The sequence below is a fragment of the Meriones unguiculatus genome, chromosome 14, assembly GCF_030254825.1.
Source record: "Meriones unguiculatus strain TT.TT164.6M chromosome 14, Bangor_MerUng_6.1, whole genome shotgun sequence".
NCBI classification, from domain to species: Eukaryota; Metazoa; Chordata; class Mammalia; order Rodentia; family Muridae; genus Meriones; species Meriones unguiculatus.
In genome coordinates this window covers 86155710-86173456 of record NC_083361.1, presented here as the reverse complement: position 1 = coordinate 86173456, position 17747 = coordinate 86155710, and the positions used below count along the sequence as shown (strand labels likewise).

Sequence of the window (17747 nt, the reverse complement as noted above, 5' to 3'; positions counted from 1 at the left end):
AGAAAATTCCCAGGAAGCGTCAGCTGTGGCCCTAGTTACGCAGGTAATGGTGATGGGACGTGAGCGTCGATCAAGTCACTGCATCCCCCAAGCCGGGGTTTCTCGGTTTAGAGCACACACACCCCAGCCCCGCCCCAAGGGGCGCATCCGAAAAGCATCCTGGTCGCCTCCGGGCCGTCGTGCGCAACCCTGCAGTTCCTAGGAGGCTCTAGAGGTGGCGATGCAGAGCAGCGTGGCCTGGCGGGAGAAGCGGGAGCCGGGCCGCGAGCCCTCGGTCGGCTGAGGGGCGCCGGGCTCGGGGGTCGTCGGTGCGGGCTCTGACGTCGGGGGCGGGGCCCGAGGCCGTGACGCGGGGGGCGGGGCCCGCAGCTTCCCGGCCGGGCCGGCGATTCATTCAAAAGGCGCGCAGGGTGCGCGGCCGGCCCGGAGCGCTCGCCTAGCGGGGCCCGGGCGCCGCGTCGGACGCCGAGGGGAGCTGGTGCTGCCGGCCAGGTAAGCAGGGCGAGCGCGGCCCGCGGCCCCGCTCCGCTGCTCGGAGGAAGTTCTCCCGCGCGGCGGGTGCGTCTGCCCCACTCTCCCGCCCCGGCCCCGGCCCCGGCCCCGGCCCCGGCCCCGGCCCCGGCCCCGGCCCCGTCCCATCCCGGCGCGCGCGTCCTCCCGGCTCCCTGCGCAGTCTGTCAGAAGGTGCGCGAGAGGAAGCCGCGGAACTTGGGGTTCCGAGGGGTCGGTGGAGCCCGGGAAACTTGGACTGACACCAGCACCGGCTGCGGGACGGGACGGCGGCGCCTCGGGGCGGCTGCAACGCGGGGCGGCCGGGAAGGGGGAGTTGTGAGCGGTGTCAGCCCGTGACTGTGGGTGACACGGCGCATGAGGCGGCCTGGCCCGGGCGAACGTGTGGCTGGGACACTGGGCGGTGACGCCGAGCCCAGCGGGCGACACAGAGGGGCCCTGTGTGTGAGAGACAAGCAGAGTGTGTGATTGTGTATGCGATGGACCCCAGGTCACTGGGGTCACTGTGTGTGGCCTGCAGTGTGACTGGGGCTAGTTGTGAGTATAAGGTAGAAGAGAGGAACTCTAAATAACTTGAGCAAGCCCTGAGTCACGGGGTCACAGGGTGCATGTGGGGCCATGTAGAGAGAGTGTGTGTGTGTGTGTGTATGTGTGTGTGTGTGGTACTTGACTCAGGACAGAGTAAGGAGACAAGGAAGAAGCTGACATCTTCCAGCATTTGAGGGAGCAAGGAAGATCAGGAGTCTAGGGAATAAAGCTCTCTCTGAGGCACCCTTCAGGAGTTCAGTTTAGGGAGTTGTTTGCACCTAGACATGACCTAGCAGAGGAAGAGGAGGCCAAAGCTGGGTGCCATTGGCTAGGAAAGCACCTTTGGCAGAGAAGACATGAGGTGGTCTTAGTCTCCACTCCACACATACATACACACACACACATATCTCCACTCCACACACACACACACACACACACACACACACTGAAGTCTCCAGCATCCAGCCAGGCCCATTCTGTATTGTCTGTGTTGTTATCAGAGTCTGCCCCGCCTGGGCCTCAGTCTTTGCACAGAGGTGTGAGTAGCCTGTGAATCATCACTTTGGGATCCTCTATTGTTTTTGGGTCAGTCCTCCATTCTCCTTTCCCCTCCAGGCAGACGGACTGCAGTGGGGGCAGGGTGGGGGCCGGCTTCTGCTGGTGACAGTGGTCCAAGCTTAGCACCCATGTGCTGCTGAAAGGTTGGAAACAGTCTTGCCCTCAGCTGGTCAAGAAGATGTCACACTCCACTCAGAAACTGCCTAGATCTCAATCCAAAGACATTCTCTTTTCTTTAGCTTTTCAGGTCTCTTTTCTTTAGCTCCCTGGTTGGAGAGAGAGGGAATTTTTTTTCTCCAGCAGTGAATAGTCTCTGGACTGATCTGGTCTTGGAGTTCTTGCTTAATCTCTGGGAAAGACCATTCTGAGGCCCCTGCTCCCACAAGAGGTCAGTGCAGTTCCTGTAGAATGGGTGGCAGCTGGGCTCCTTAGCTCCAGAGGTGGCAACAGCAGTGGAGTACCACGCCAGATAGAAGTAGTGTGTGGAGGCCCTGCTTTCTGCTGCCCTCTGTGACAGGCTCTGCTTTAAACACTTTGTAACTGCTGTTTCCTTGGTTCTGAGGTGTGGTGACTGTTGTAGAGAGCAACTGAGGCTCAGAGAACCACAGTGGCTTGTCCAAGGTCACATGGAGTAAGCATAGGGCCAGGACTGGAATTCAAGTCTTCTGAGGAATCCAAGCTTCTGAGGAGCTTGGAGAGGATCATCACTTTCCTGGTAATTGCTCATGGCATATCTGAGCTCCCATCTATCATACTTGGGCTGGCGGGCCTGGCACAGGTGCCCCATTATGAATCTGTAGTGACATTTGTGTGCACACGTGGCTGGCAAATTGCAAGTGGGTGCTTTACAGTAGTCTTCCTGTACTCCCCTCCCCCTTGTGAGCCAGAGATCACCAGAAAGACCTGTCTACTGCCTTTTAGAGCCTACGGCTGGCCTTGGAAACATCCAACCTGGCTCTGGAGATCTGGAGTTAGCAACACAGCCCAGGGGTGGCAAGGATAGTGACTTTCATCATGCTTGAGCGGTCCCCATCCCCTATCGTTGACTCCCCCGTTCACTGTGGTGGGGAGCAGATGGAGTGGCCTTGTGCTTGTACCCTGCCCAGTCTGGGTCTCTGTCTCCCCTTCTCCCCATTCTGATCATTGCCGATGTCTGGCCTAGAGCTGGGGCTGGGGATCATGGTATTCCTCAGTCCTCCCTGGAGTGACTGGAGCTGTGCTTTTGGGGCTGATGAAAATAGCTGTCTTGGTCTCCAGGGGCTGAGCCCAAGTTATTTCCATCCCCAGCATAGAGGTAGAAATAGCTCAGGGCCAGGAGAGAGAGGGAAGAAGGGTTAAGTAAGGGTTAACCTTCCCTTCTGGCCCAGCCTCTATGGAGCCCCCCAGCTCTACTCCATGCCCTGCCTAAGCCAGACCATTCTGGGAACATGTGCCTCTGGGGATGACAGTGGGGCCAAGCAGGGTTTCTGTTTGGTGTGGTAGTTACTAGAGGGAGGTGCCTGTGTCTGCCATTGGTAGGAAACATAGAGGGGCCTAATTTACAGACCCAGGAGTCAGAGCCAGCAGCCTCAGCCCACTTTACACAGGGAGAGACTGAGGTTCCAAGGATGGCAGGGCACACCTAGCCCCTAGGTTTGCAACTGTAGCTCTCCTCTCCACTTTCCATCCTGCCACTTGATCCTTGGACACTTGGACAGCAGGTTCTATCACAGCTTTGCAAACTTCTGTTCCAGCTTTGGCTCTCTCTGCGTGCTTTATTTATTTATTTATTTATTTATTTATTTATTTATTTATTTATTTTAGTTTTGCTTTTCAGTACTGTGGATCAAACCCAGAGCCTTGCATATGCTAAGCTGGTGCCACTAGGAAGGGAGGGACAGAAGTCAGTGTTGCACCCCTGCTGTATGCTCAACCCTTACAGCTATCAGATCTTTGTCCCTGTCCTCTAGAGTCCCAATCCTTGTTGACATAGCCAGGGAAACCAGGAATCAGATGACCCTTTTAAGACCCTAGAGACGCTGGGATCCAAACCCAGGTCTGCGGCCTTGAAGTTCCGACTTCTTTCCTGGGCCACCCTGGGAAAGACGAGCACTCTATAAATAAACCGCCCTTGTGTGCCTGGTTGTTTAGCACAGATGGAGAGGGATGGAGGGGCCTCTGTGGCCAATTAGAGGCAGGGTCCAAGCATGTGTTTGAGAGAAGGAACTAACTTAGCCCTGTGTATACGCGTGGTGGGAAAACGGAGAGCCAACGCGCCCTGCGTTCTCCCTCCTTTCTACTCCCTCAGGCAGCCTCCTGACTACTGACAAGGGTCAAAGGAGATGGAGAAGTGATGGCTCAGTGGGTCCCCTGATAGGAAAGCTTCCTGAAGGCTGGGCTCAGGCCTGCTTGTAGAGTTGCTGTCAGCCTGTGTAGCGGGACCTTCCCCACGCTGTGTGGTCATCTAAGCAGGCTCTGGGCAGGTGGGGCTGCATGTGAAGCGCTGGACTTGTCCCCGTGCAGCCCTCTTCTTTCCTGACTCTGTGGTCTCAGCGTTGCGGAGGCAGGCGCACACAAGCCGCCATCGGTACTCTCTCACGCTGCTGCTGAGACTTCCTTTGGGTTCCTCACAGTGTGCTTTCGGCCCCCAAGCACCTGGGTGGCCTTGACTGGACATCGCTTGTTTGAAGCCTGAATTCCTCTGATGACCACCTGTGAGGCTGTGGTGTGAGAACCGGTGCTTCTTGGTCAGCATGGCTTAGGTGTGATTCCAAATATTCCTCCCATGGCCTTTGAAGCCATGGAAGCCCCGAAGCTCAATAGAGACTAAGTGACCTGGACAAGGTCACAGATACACAGTGAGAGAGCCAGACCTTCAGCCCAGGTGGATTGTTCCAGAGCCTAGCCTTGCCCCTACTGGCCCTTTGGTCTCACATATGCCCAGGCCTCAGCACAGTTCCTCGAGGAAGGGCCTTATTCCCCAGCACCCAAGCCTGAGGAACTGGAGGGGTCCTGTGGTTTCTTCTCAGTTGCTCCCCAAATTTCTGCTCCAGTCAACCAAGTTGGGATGATGGGGTCAGGGCTTATGCTGAGTAGTTTCTAGACCATCCCTGCTTATTACCAGTTCAATGCAAAGTGGAGGCGTGTGGCCAGGACCATAGCCAAGCTGACTTCTGGGAGGGAGAGGTAGCAGCAAGAATGAGGAATGAAATGGGTGTTTTCCCCCTGGGCCCTTGTTGTCCTGTCTTGGGGCCAGAGGAGGCAGTCCATGGTTCTTAAAGGTTGGTGTGGGCTAACGCAGGCCCTTGAAAGCATTGGGGCATCAGGTGTGGGTGACACTGGCAAGAGCTGACTATTGTTTGTCCCCTCTCCAGTGGTGGTCAGCCTTGTTACCTTTCTTTTTAAACAATTTTTACATTTCTTTATTTTGCATTGATGTGGTGGTGTGGAAGTCAGGGCAGCCTGCAGGGATCAGTTCTTCCCTTCCACCGTGTGGGCTCGGGGGACTGAACCCAGGTCATTCCGTGTTGGTGCAAGTACCTTGACCCACTGAGTTGTCCTGCCAGCCGTAGACCGGGTTCTTACAGGTTACTCAGCCAGCTCAGCCTGGAGAGGCAATGGGACTTGTGTGAGGGGCCATTGGAGAGCTCCAGCTCTGTCCCAGAGCTGACTGCCTTATCTCAGACACTCTCTTCTCTGTCTCTAGACTTGTCCTGGGAAGGAGGGAGAAGATTGTATTCATTTCCTGCTCAGACTGGAGGAGCTGGGAGAGCCAGATCTAGCTGCCTCAGCCCTTTTCTTAGCCTTAAGGAGCCAATTAGCCCTTTCAGCCCCTCCTGTCCACCTTACCACCTGAGCTGCTGAAATGCAGGCCCAGTGGCAGCCAGGGGGTCTGGGGAACAGAACCATGTCCAGCTTCTGCTGCCTGGAAGTGTGGTTGGCAGAGGATTCTAAGATTCCGGCACTGGAGGAGGCTCCTATAGTGACCTAGGTTGTCATGGCTGCCCAGAACTGGGAAGAAAGCTGGGAGTGGGGATGTTCTCCCTTCTGCCTAGCCTCGAGGCAGCTTTTGTTTATCTCCGGGCCTTCAGCCTCAATAGCAGCCCTTGAAGCTGTTCTTCCTGCCTCTGGGAATTCCCAGATTTCCCCAGTCTTCTTGCTTCCTATAGTTTCCAGTGCTCTTTCCTGTATGACTTGGTACAAATTAGCACAATATACAATATGAACATGGGCACAGCAGTTTTAGAGGCCCCTGAGGCTGCCAGGTGGGAGCCATACCTGCTCTGGGCCTTGCCTAGGTTTTTCTAGTGAAACTTAAGTCTGAGCCAGCCTCCACATGCCCCCACACCAGCCCCCCTGCCACCAGATTGGCAAGTACTCTTGAGAGGGTCCGCCTCTCAAGACTAGGCTTCAAACTCTCGGGACCAGATTTCAGAGTGGGAAAGGCAGGGATGATACAGTCCTGGCCATCCATCCTTCCTACTTACTGGCTGTAGGAACCCCCACGGTGACTTCCCTCGACCTGTTTAACTCAGCCTGGAAAGGGGTAGTCCCCGGCTGGGGTCTGCCCGCTTCTGTTAGGGAATCGGGTGATGCTTAGCAGCCTTAACTGGTGCCCAGTGTGGGCACTGCCCTACTTCAGCCCCAGTTGCCAGGGAACCACTGGGTCCCTGGCTAACCTGGATTTCTCTATTGATGTTGCCTTTGTTGCTGCCTGGCGCAGCCACTGCTGAGGAAGGCCTGTGTCCAGCTGTGTTTCCAGGCAACCCTTGCCTCTAGCGGCTTCAGGGAAGGCCACAGGCTGGGAAGCAGAATCTGCCTTCTTACCTGCCCTACCCCAGGTGGGCCCTGATCCCCCCTCCCTCTTCCTCAGTGCCCTCACTTGGCTGGCAGCCTAGCTCACCTGCCCACCTAGAGGCAAATCACTCAGTGCTTTGCTTCCTCTGCCCAACTTCTCAGGGTTCCCATAGGCCCTGGGAAAAGTGCAAGCTCAGCATGACTTGGGCTCTGCTTGCCAGTCTTCCCAGACTCCTCCTCTACACCTCACCCCTACCTTGCTAATCACCGATCATAACAATACAAAAGAGAATCTTCCTGAACTTTACACTTGCTGGTCAGATATGTGCACTTTTTTAAAATGTACACATTGGGAAACTGAGGCACGGTGAAGTGTGGTGAGTACTCATTTAGGGCTTACTCTGTGCCAGTCCTGTGCTGAGAACGGTGAATCCTCATGTTACCCTCCCATGAGCCCTCTGCACGGCTCCACAGCCTCACAGCCAGTGAAGAGCAAAGGGAGCAGGCTGTGTTCAGTGACGTCTCCCGAGGTTAGCTCCTCCACCAACAGTGTGCTCTTTCTGGCCCTCCTTCTCTGGCAGAGCTGGGTACTCTACTGAAGACCTCTCTTCTGCTTCTCACCCCCAGCACAGCACTGGGCATAAAGGACAGCTGTGGTGAGAAAGAGGCTGGGCAAATGGAGCCGTAGCTGAAGGGAGGTGGTGGCTGGGGGAGCCCACAGGAGGAAGTGAGTTTGAACTTCACCCTGGAGGAAGAGTAGGTGTTGGCCAAAAGTTATAGGAGGGGTTTCTGGGCAGAGGAAACCACAGGTAACACACATCTCTGTGACTTGAAAGAAGCTTCAAGTAGCTGAGAAGGAAACTTAAGGTGACTGGTGTTTGTGTCAATCTCCCGTTTGTGCAAGGAGATTTTCCGAGTTGCATTGGGATGCCATTCTAAGGGTTGGAGAGCTGGCTCAGGTCACAAACACATCTGTCAGGACACCTAGGCTGCAGGTAAGGTTGGCTTAGAGGTCGGAAGAAGAGGGCTCAGCTTTGGGAGATCTCTTGGAGTGTACTTGGGGGGCCTTGGCTGGGGCCAGGGGTAAACCCACAGATTCAGTTCCAGGAAAGAGGAAGCTGCCTGAGGCCTGGGCAAGTCTACAGCTTCCTCTTTCTTCGAGGCCTCCAGGCCAGCGGCTCCCTGGAGCAGCTTCCACTGGCAGCCTCTACCGCAGCTTGGATCCCTGTGGTAGTTTTGCTAGTTGGCTTGTACTCAAGGAATTTCTGTTCTAATTGTTTGGGCACTTCTCTGGAGGGCTAGGTTTAAGAAAGGCCCTCCCTCCCCCAGTCTCTGAGCCCATTTGGTGGAGGCTTCGAGTTCCATGCCTGGGTGGGGGGCTGGGCTTTGTGGTGAATAAAGCAGACATGCCTACCCTGACTGCTGTCTGGTTGGGGGACAAGCAGTGAACAAGCAAGCCAACAAATTCTTAATTACCACCCCCATGGGGGTGTGAGGAGGAAATCCCGTGACCCACTTGAGGTCCATTACCTGGGCCAAGCTTCAAGACAGGCTTCCACCACAGAAGATAAACAACCTGATCTGCAGATGAGGAAACTGAGGCTAGGGAAGCCGGGGGCTCAGGTCCCGCAGTGGATTAGTGGCCGAGATGCTCGGGGCTAGGAGACTTGGAGGAGTGGCCTTTGGGTAACTTCCTTCTCAGCTAGAACTACCTCTTCAACCCTGTGTGGTAGGGAGGCCTCTCTCCCTCAGGTACCCTGGAGCTGGAAGGGCCTTGTGGGCTTAACCTTTCACTCTTGGGCTGCAGTGTTCCCATTTCTGGCATCTGACCTCCAGGCAGCTCTCAGGAGGTGTTGGGACTGGGGTATGGCCGACTGCCTGGCCTTCTAGACAAGAGAAGAATGAGCACCCCTAGCCTGGGAGCGTCTTTGAGCTTGTTTCCTGTGGGTCTCTAGGGTAGTGTTTGAATTCTAGAGGACGAGGGCCCAGAGGCTGCTGCAGCAGGTGAGCACGTGTGTGCATGCGCCTGAGCAGGCGGGGGGATTGGGGGAGGCTCAGTCTGGTTGAGAGGGGCCACGCAGGCAGACTGCTGCAGTAAGTGCCAGTTTTGTGGTAATTAGAAGGTGCATAATTAGAAGGCAGGGGCCTGGGCGGCGGCTGTCGGAGGGTATGCCTGAGTGGGCCCGCTCTGGCTTTGAGGCTGGGCCTCTGGACCCTCATGGTCCTCCGGGAAGTCTCCAGATCACTTGCTTTCCGGCCTGTCTGAGATGGGCAGCTGAATAGCCTCTCCTTGTGGCTCAGGTCAGCTAGCGGGTGCAGCTAGGGTCCTGGTGGTCCTGGGCTTCTCTCCTCTTGCTGCCTCTTGCTTTTCACCCCTTGTCTTAGCCCTCTGGACTGCCAGAGGACATGAAGGAAGGGGTTCTGGGGCTGGGAGCATGCTATGGGGGCAACCCAAAGACTTAGGGTTTGTGGTCAGGTCTGTGACAGTGAAGACCTGGAGGAGCCATAGGAGGTGGTCTTGAGGGTCCATGGAGTCCGGGAGGGTTAAAGGACACTGTGGTGCAGAACCTGGAAGGCAGTTTTATGACTGAATTTGAGGAAGGACAGGTCAAGGGATGAGTCAGGAGTGCCACCTGTTGGGTGTTGACTGCCACATGTGGCCTTTTCCTACTCTGGAGCCTGGCCTTCTCTATCTCTGGTTTTCCCCTTAGTTGGCCTGGAGCCCAAGAGGGGCCTGCTGCCAGTGACCTGGAGAGTCCCTGGATGATGTGACAGGAGCTCCCCCCCCTCCCCTGGGTGTAACTCGAACCCCTGGCCCTGGTCTTTGTGGGGCCAGGCCCAGGTCAGGTGGCAGATAGGTTTCCTCTGCTCCACTCTTATTTCCAGCCGGGAAGCCTGGCTACCAGCAGAGAGGGGGCTTTGTGACCTGGAACCTCCTGCAAGCAACAAGTCCTCTGCCGGGCTTGGCAGCCAACAGCCTGTGACCCCCTCATCCAGTGGTGTGGGGGAGGGCTAGGCCCTGGAGCACCCTTGGGTTTCAGAGGTTGTTGATGCCTGATGACCCACCTACCCCAGCCTGTGACCCTAAAGCCAGGCCTCTGGGAAATACACATAAACCTTCTGTTGTCTAATCTGAATCCTTCCTGCCACTCCAACCTTGTTCACTAGCTAGACCTCTCTAGAGGTGCTACCATCTGGGCTTAAGAGCCTCACTCAGCCTGGGGTCACTGGGCTGGGGAGCTGGCATTGACAGTTCTGAAACATCTCCCTGTGGGACCATTGTCTCTTAATCTGTTTGCCATGGTGTCCTCTGTGGACATTGGTGTTCCTAATTCCCTAGCGCAGAGGCATGTCTGGCATATAGGAGTTGCTGGAGAGGCTCCAGCAGGCTGAATGCCTGCTATCGTGACACTCCCTCTTGGGTCTGCCTTGACACATGAGCAGGCAGAGATGCAAGCACATCTGCCCAGGCCTCCCTGGTGGCAGCGTAGACAGCAACAGGTGACAGAGTGAGCGGGAATTACAGCCTATAAGCCAGGCTTCTAGAAGTACTTCCACAACTTGGCCTTTGACCTGGCCTTGAAGGATTAGGGTCTTCCTGTAGCAGACTCTGCAAGTATTAAGGCAGAAGGTGAGAGTGGTCTGGGAGCTGTGAGAAGTTGGTGTAATAGCAGGGCCAGAGGCAGTATAGCCATCTTAACTCCCAGCACAGGCCTTCCCCTGCTTCCTTCCTCTCCGTCCCCTCTGATGCCTCAGGGCACCTGGCTGTTTATGGAAGGGGAAGGAAGCACTTCCTCCTGGGAAACCTGAGCTACAGAGTCCTCAGCTTCTCTCTGCCTTTGCCTATAAGGCTGGCCCTAAGCAGGTCAGTTCCACCTTTTCTCAGACCTGCATTCTGCCACGTGGGGCAAATGCTTGCCCAGAACCCAGCAGCAGTCCTGCTATCGTGAATGGGGCTAGGAGGGAGACAGCAGCTGTCCATCTGGTCTGGCTGTTCTTCTGAGCTTCCTTTTATCTGCCCTAGGTCAATGTCACTCCAGAGCCTGACGATGAAGCAGAGCCTGCTGTGCTGGCCTTTGTCCGGCCTCTTTGTGGTGAGTTGGGGAAGGCCCCAGAGAAGCTAGAATAAGGAATCTGAGTGTACACCCAGCACTCTAGGAGGGGAGGGTACAGACACTGCTCAGGAGCCTCCGGCTCTTTCTGGGAAGAATCCGGGGCCTTCAGTCCTGGTGAGCATTGACTAGCACTCGTTGGCATTTGGTAGTAGTCCTGCAGAGACAGACACAACCTCTTCTACACGTGACATGCACACCAGGGCATACAGCTTTCCCAAGCAATTCCTGCATGGGCTGGAGGGATTTCCTCCATTTGTAGGCATGGCTGAGGACAAGGTACTTGCCTCTGGCAGATGTGGCAGGGACCTGGAAGAAATGGAGTACCTCATGTGCTAGATTTTAGATCTGTATAAGCTGAAGAAAGCCCTGATTTTGGGGCTGAAGTCAGAGCACCCACAGACTTGCAGCCTTAGGCAGCACCTTGGGGTCTGATCTATGGTGGTCTTCCTACTTCCGAGCTTTGGAAGCTCAGGGGGAGCAAGCTGAGGTCGCCACGAGGCAGCCTGTAGCCTTAGCAGGTGCTGGGGCCAGGTCTGATATTCTGCCTGGAGACCCCTACCACTAGTAGCTGGGTCCACGTTGGGGGACAGAGTCTTCCCACAGCAGGAGTCAGGGCAGGCAGTATTCAATTTAGTGGGAAGCACGGGGAGGTCACCAGATGGGGCTAGTAACCCATATCTAGAAGAGCATTCTTTTGGAATGTGGCATGCCCTGTTTAGGTGCAGGCTATGAATGGGGTGGCCTTGGCATAGGAGGAGGTCACAGAGAAGGATGTGGTCTCAGACTCAGCCCAGGGCCCAGAATAGTAAGTAAGCACCAGCTGCAGACTTGGCTCTAGGCTCGATAAACAGAGGGTAGTTAATGACATGCTCAGCCTGGGGGGGCGGGGGGTGCAGCAGGAAGGGAGACAATCTCAGAGGAATTCGGAAGCATTTCCTCCTCATCTGTCTGGGGTGAGGAGGTGTAACTCATCTGAAAGGGCTGTAATTCACAGGCTCGGGGGCTTGAGGTCCCGATCCCAGCTAGACCTTTCCAGTATTTTCCAGAAGCATATGTAATTCTCTCTACCTAGACACTGGCAGTGCAGCAGAACTGGCTGAGGCAGGCCCTAAGAGTGCCCCTGAAGCCTGGCTAGGGGGGCTGTGTCGTCTGCGATTCATGCTCTGTTTAGGAAGGAGGTAGTGAGCAGAGGACCTGCAGGCCCCATGCCTGACACTTCCTTCCTCCGTCACCATGTCCTCTGTTCCATCTGCATTCTTCCAGCTGCTGCCCTGGCCTCTGGCCACTCCAACATCAATAACTCCGCGGCTGTGTCCACCTGGCAAGGAGCCGGACCTGGTGAGCGATGTGCTGTCCTGTCCTGGGAAGACTCCTGGGGGCAGAGGGGAGGCCTAGGCCTGGATGCCCAGGGACCTCTGGCGTGGCTCCTGGCCTTGTAATCTCCTTCCTCTCCCACAGGACCCAGGGCAGGGCACATTATGCAGAACCTGCCCCCCCGGCACCTTCTCAGCCTCATGGGACTCCCACCCATGCCAGCCTCATTACCGCTGCAGCCTTCAGAGGAGGTTGGAGGCCCAGGCTGGCACCACAACTCAAGATACAATGTGTGGAGACTGCCAGCCCGGGTGAGCACAGGGCGAGGGCGGGCTCACGCTGGGTTGCTGGCCCGCTGGCCCCTGAGCAGGCCTCTCCTCCCATCTGTGAAATGGATGGGTGGGACCGTTAGGGCACTTGGTAGGAAGGAATCCAGTTTTCCCTAAGGACCTCAGTGACGTCTTCCCTCCCTGCAGGTGGTTTGGGCCACAGGGAGCTCCTCGTGTTCCGTGTCAGCCATGCTCCAGGGCACCTCCAAATACTGGTGGCTGTGATGGTGAGTAGCAGATGGTGAGACAGGAAAAGCTGTCAGTGAACTTGAGCCTAGGCGTCCCAGAAGCATTCATGGAGGGAACTAGGGGCCTCTTCCAGCCCGGAGGAGGACAGGCAGCCAGAGGTGATGAGCAATATATGGTCAGCCACCTTGCTTTTAAGTCAGCGACAACCTAGCATCAGGCAGCTACCATGAGGATTGGGGGTTCATATCCTGTTTGATCTTGTTCTCCCTAAAGATGCACGTGAGCATGCACATGTGCCTTTACACATACCTGTGAACACATACATATATGTGACTCTTAACACGGAGCCCATCACCTCTATTGACAAGGCACAGTCCTATGTCCCTTTGCCCAGGAGTTGACCATGTGTGTCTGTCATTTACACCATGCACCTTGCCTGAGGGGCAGATGTAGGCTAAGGCCCAAGGAAGCCTCACTGGATAATTGGATGGTTCAGAAAGAAGGGCATGAGCTGGCCCTTGTCTCCCTAGTGTGGAGGGTGAACTGTGAGGGAGTATCAGTTTCCCCCCAGCTTTGTGCTCAGGTCTTTGGACCTGCTGCCACCATTCCTGCTCCCAGCCTCCTATCCAGACCTACCCATGGCTCCCAAGGCAAAGCCAAGGCAGGACATCAAGGCAAGATCACCCCCTTGTCTGTGGTAAAAGTGCGCAGACACCGGACGTCAGGCAGAGAGCCCTTCTGGGACTGAGGAGGGCAGTGCCGGCCTAGCAACTTCTTTGTTTGTTTTTTTCTGTTTCCTTGTTTCCATCCTCTGTGGTGTTCAGAGTCAGGGCGGCGGGCCCGGCGTGGCATTGAAGTGGCAGCAGGTGCCAATAGCAACGGTGACCCTCGGCAGCCTGGGAATGGCACTCGGGCAGGTGGTCCCGAGGAGACGGCTGCCCAATATGCAGTGATCGCCATCGTACCTGTCTTTTGTCTAATGGGGCTTCTGGGCATCCTAGTGTGCAACCTGCTCAAGCGGAAGGGCTACCACTGCACAGCCCACAAGGATGTCGGGCCCAGCCCTGGAGGTGGAGGCAGTGGTAAGACCTGGCTGGGTCCAGGTGGGGGCTAGGGGCTTTGAAGGGGGCTTCCTGGGGTCTGATAGGAGGCCTGCAGAGGGCTACTCTGGAAGGCCTCCTGGAGGTGCTGTCAGCAGCCTCGATGGCAACAGTGCAGACTGCCATGGAGGATGGTGAGGTAGGGCAACAGGCAGAGAGAAAATGGTGAGCTGGCAAGTGGTGTTGGTGAGGTTCCTGCTCTGTGTGAGGCCCTGCTCCACTGTAGGGCTGGGACTCTGTAGGGGCAGCAGGCTACAGTTGTCGGATTCAAAGTGACCTCTTGTCTCTGGTCTAGAGCAGGAGAATGGCCTGCGTGGGGTGGGAGTGTGGAGTCACTATTCTGGCAGGCACCACAGAGGGTTCAGGCTTCAGCTCCACTGTGGTTTGAGACAAGTACTGGAGGCAGAAGGAGAGGGCCTTGGGGCCATTACTTTTTCTGCTTACCAGTGCCTTCGAAGGGTAGAGACCTCATGGGCATATGCACTGCTCTGGGCCCTCAGAAGCCTTTCTGGCCAAGTTAGGAGTGATACAACACTCTCCACGCCAGTTTCCCAGGGCCCCTTCCAGCTCCTAACACTGAATTATGGAGTGAGTGAGTAGGAAGGTAGTGAGTCAAGGCCATTTTACCTAGGTGTGTTTTTGCCAGCTTAGTGACTTTTAACTGCTGGCTGCTGCCTGGGTACACAATTTTGGAAACAAGCTTCTGGCTTAGGACCCATTACAGTGGTCCGTTCTCATTCCCTTGAGGCTTAAGCCCAAAACTGTTAACTAGTTCCATGGTGTTGGGAGTTCTGAGTAGGAAGAGCCTATAGTTCTCCAAGGCCAAGAGAGGCCCAGCGTCTACCTGGAAGAGGCTGGTATGGTATGCAGAGATGGGGTTTTCAGATGGTCCTGAACACTTGGAATCACTGGGTGCGGGATAATAAAGATGGCAGCATCTTTTTTGAGTCTCGGTAGCCCACTGGTGTGGGCCTATGGGTGTTGTCACCTGAACTGCACAGTAGATGCTGCTGTAACTCTGAGCAAGGTCTGTGGCGCCCTCTGCCAGCAGATCCTGGTGTAGCTTGGGAGCGCTGAGTCCCACCTTCCTTAGAATCCCGGATTCCTTTTATTTTCCCAGGGATCAATCCTGCCTATAGAACAGAGGATGCCAATGAGGACACCATTGGAGTCCTGGTGCGCCTGATCACAGAGAAGAAAGGTGAAGAGAGCGTCTTTCCGTTTCACCCCATGCCTGGAAGTGGGGAGTCTCCCAGAGCCTTAGATAATACTTGGGGGAAGGCCTGCCAGCTTTGCCTCCCCAGTCCAAAGCCTCAGTCTAATGGGTGCTCTGACCCTGGGTGCTGCTCGTTTGGCTCTGATCTTGACTGGTGAGGGATGAAAGAAGGGCACCTGTTCAGGCCCTGGGACAGGGATGTGGGAGTAGGCGAGGGTTGTCTGCTGAGGGGTGGGGTGGGGTGCTCTGCTCCTTCAGTTTGGAGTTGGGTACTGACTCCACCTGCCCGCAGAGAATGCAGCGGCCCTGGAGGAGCTGCTGAAAGAGTATCACAGCAAACAACTGGTACAGACGAGCCACAGGCCTGTACCCAGGTGAGGGACGGGGCCCTCAAACATCAACTTACCTCCCAGGGATCTCCACTTGGTCTGTCCCCTTTTACGTCACTGTGTCCCCTTTCTTGATGGAGTCTCCCTGCCCTGGCTTGCCCCAGTGACTATTTCTATTCCTCCTTCTGCAGGCTGCTGCCAGCTTCTCCCAGCATTCCCCACATTTGCCCACATCGCCACCACCTCCACACTGTGCAGGACCTGGCCTCACTCTCAGGCTCCTGCTGCTCCCGTTGTAGCCAGAGGAAGTGGCCAGAGGTGCTGCTGTCTCCCGAGGCAGCAGCTGCCACCCCTCCTCCTCCCGCCCTCCTGCCCAACCCATCCAGGGCTCCCAAGGCTAGTGCCAAGGCAGGACGTCAGGGCGAGATCACCATCCTGTCTGTGGGCAGGTAAGGTGGGCAGGTATAGCTGGGTCAGGGAATAACTTGACAGCCTGGAGATGGGCAGGTCTGTGGGTCAGTTTAGTGCTGATTAGTCTTTCCTGAGCATCTCTGGGTAATGTAAGTGGCCAAAAAGTCACCATTTCGCAGCTATGCTATCTCACACAGAGCTCTTGGGTCCCTGAGACATGGTCTTGGTGTTATCATGCCTGGGACTTAGGTCTGTCCCCATCTAACTAGATGTGGGCTTGCTGGGAGGTGGGAACAAATAGCCTTGTCTCTGGGGGGCTGGAAAGGGCTCTTGCGCAGCATAACAGGCTCAATCTGTGATCTTGGAAGTTGCAGTGTGTCCCTGGTAGGTGTTGCCTTCTCTGCCCTAGGGTCCGCCTCTGATGGGAGATGTCGGTACCGCCCCTCCCACAGGTTCCGCGTGGCTCGCATTCCGGAGCAGCGGGCCAGTTCATTGTTATCTGAGGTGAAGACCATCACGGAGGCTGGGCCTTCAGAGGCTGATCTCCCTGACTCCCCGCAGCCTGGTCTTCCCCCGGAGCAACGGGCACTGCTGGGAAGCGGTGGCAGCCATACTAAGTGGTTGAAGCCGCCAGCAGAGAGCAAGGCTGAGGTGAGAGCTGGGGCAGGGAATTGTGTTTGCACCTGGGAAAACCCTGACAGAAGAAAGGCCCAAGAAGGCAGTGTGGGGAGCTGTGTAGATGCCACTTTTCTGATGCCCAAGCGGCCTTCTGACTCCTCTCCAACCCCTCCACCCTGACCCCTAGGAGAACCGCTACGTGGTCCGGCTAAGTGAAAGCAACCTGGTCATCTGAGGGGCTGTCTAGAATTAGACACCCTGCCCAGCCCTGGGAGGTTCTGAAGGCTTCCTGCAGGAGGGAGAGCTGCAGCTGGGACTGAGGACCAAGACACAAAGGCCAAGTCCTGGAGGTGGGACCGTCCGCCTCATTGAAGAGGCAGCCTGCGGCACAAGCGCGTGAGCAGGAGATCGAGAGCCCGCCCCATCCCTGCAGCCCTGTTACTTTCCTGCGGGGTGCCCTAACCCTGTGCCTGCCCTTGAACACATCATAGGAGCCCTCTGTCCCCTAGGGGTCTGTTTGATGGAGGAGTGGTGTCTGCCTGGTCCCCAGCTTGTGCCTTGGGAACTAGCCACTCTTGCTCATGTCCTGGACCCTGGATGTACCTCCCTGCCTTCTGGCAGGCCCTATAAAGGGAGAGGGTAGCGAAGAGCCCTGTGCTAGGGGCAGAGTACCTGGGTCCCAATCCTGGGCTCATCCTTAGGCTCTGAGTGTGAAGTGGGGGAGAGCTCAGATCCCAGGACCTCCCCAGCTCTTTGCAGATTCTAGGCTGAGTCCTGTTTTGGGGAGCTTGATGTTGCTCCCCTCCCATTAGTAGCTTTATCTGGCCTGTTTTTGCTGCTTCCCGGGCCTTGGCCTTTAAGGCTCCCGTGGGACTGTCTAGTATGGTGATGCCTTCAGAAGGGGCTTCGTGCATGTGCCTGCCCCTACCCTGCTCTTTTTAATGAAACTGATAAATGACTTGACTTGGACAGGGCTCTCTGGTGCAGAGCCTCGGTCCACCCTGCTGCCATCAAGCTCTGGAGCTGTGGGAAAAGGAGGCTGCTGGGCTAGAGTGCCTCTGGCCTGTGGTTTCCACGCCCCTGTGGTACAGTGTCTGCCTGAGTTTTGGGCAGCAGGGGTGACTGCCAATCCAGCCTGTCTTAGTCCCTGATCTGGCTCGGTGCATCGTTATTTATGTGGGGCCGTGCGGGCACGGGCCCGCTGCCCATCCCATTCCTTATTTATTGAAACTTGCTGTCGCCCTGTCCCTATATCTCTAGCCCCACACACTTGAGTAATAAAAGGCGGAAAGTGGTGTCTTGAGGTCCTTCCTTGCCCTGTATCCTCTCTGGAAAACTGTTTGCTTACCTCATGCTTCCAGGGGCCTGGCCAGGGGCGCTACACATTGTCCTTTCCCTCCTCAGCACCTTCCTCATTCTCACCAAAGTCTCCAGAGGCCAGGCTTCCCAAGAGAAAGACAGGCTGAGGCACATGTGCGCTTGAAAGTGTTATAATCATTCCAAAAAAAAATTTTTTTAAATGGGGATAAACTTAAATATTTTAACCCGTTATATCCAGAACATTTTCACTGTGACATAAAATCATTATGAAAATTATGAATGAACTTTTTCCCTTCAGTTTAGTCTTATGTATTTTGCATGTCTTATGTATCTTAACATGGACTAATGTATTTCATGGGCACAAGAGCCATGTTGTGAGTGGCAACTGCTCTAGTGGAAGCTCAGAGTGTGGGAGGGGGGTGTGACCCATAAAT

At 55.8% G+C, this 17747-nt stretch overlaps 1 protein-coding gene across 2 annotated transcripts; it reads left to right on the top strand.

Moving 5' to 3' along the window:
- Positions 1–220: 220 nt before the first annotated feature.
- Relt (RELT TNF receptor) lies at positions 221–17288 on the top strand. Of its 2 annotated transcripts, none has more exons than XM_021640955.2 (11): positions 221–492; positions 10397–10466; positions 11751–11825; positions 11946–12112; positions 12278–12357; positions 13144–13401; positions 14540–14620; positions 14928–15009; positions 15156–15413; positions 15828–16026; positions 16181–17288. In XM_021640955.2, the coding sequence occupies exons 2-11, from the start codon at positions 10401–10403 to the stop codon at positions 16226–16228; spliced, it is 1314 nt and encodes a 437-aa protein (XP_021496630.1). In that variant the 5' UTR covers positions 221–492; positions 10397–10400; the 3' UTR covers positions 16229–17288. The 2 variants fall into 2 exon arrangements, with proteins under 2 accessions (XP_021496630.1, XP_021496631.1); XM_021640956.2 differs by lacking the exon at positions 221–492 and adding an exon at positions 7233–7367.
- The last annotated feature ends 459 nt before the right edge of the window (positions 17289–17747 follow it).

Excerpts from the sequence above, each read along its gene's own strand:
- Relt (XM_021640955.2), top strand. The coding sequence starts at position 10,401 with ATGTCACTCCAGAGCCTGACGATGAAGCAGAGCCTGCTGTGCTGGCCT. Across the intron at positions 13,402-14,539 it reads CCCTGGAGGTGGAGGCAGTG|GGATCAATCCTGCCTATAGA; the intron begins GTAAGACCTGGC and ends TTATTTTCCCAG. Across the intron at positions 15,010-15,155 it reads AGCCACAGGCCTGTACCCAG|GCTGCTGCCAGCTTCTCCCA; the intron begins GTGAGGGACGGG and ends CTCCTTCTGCAG.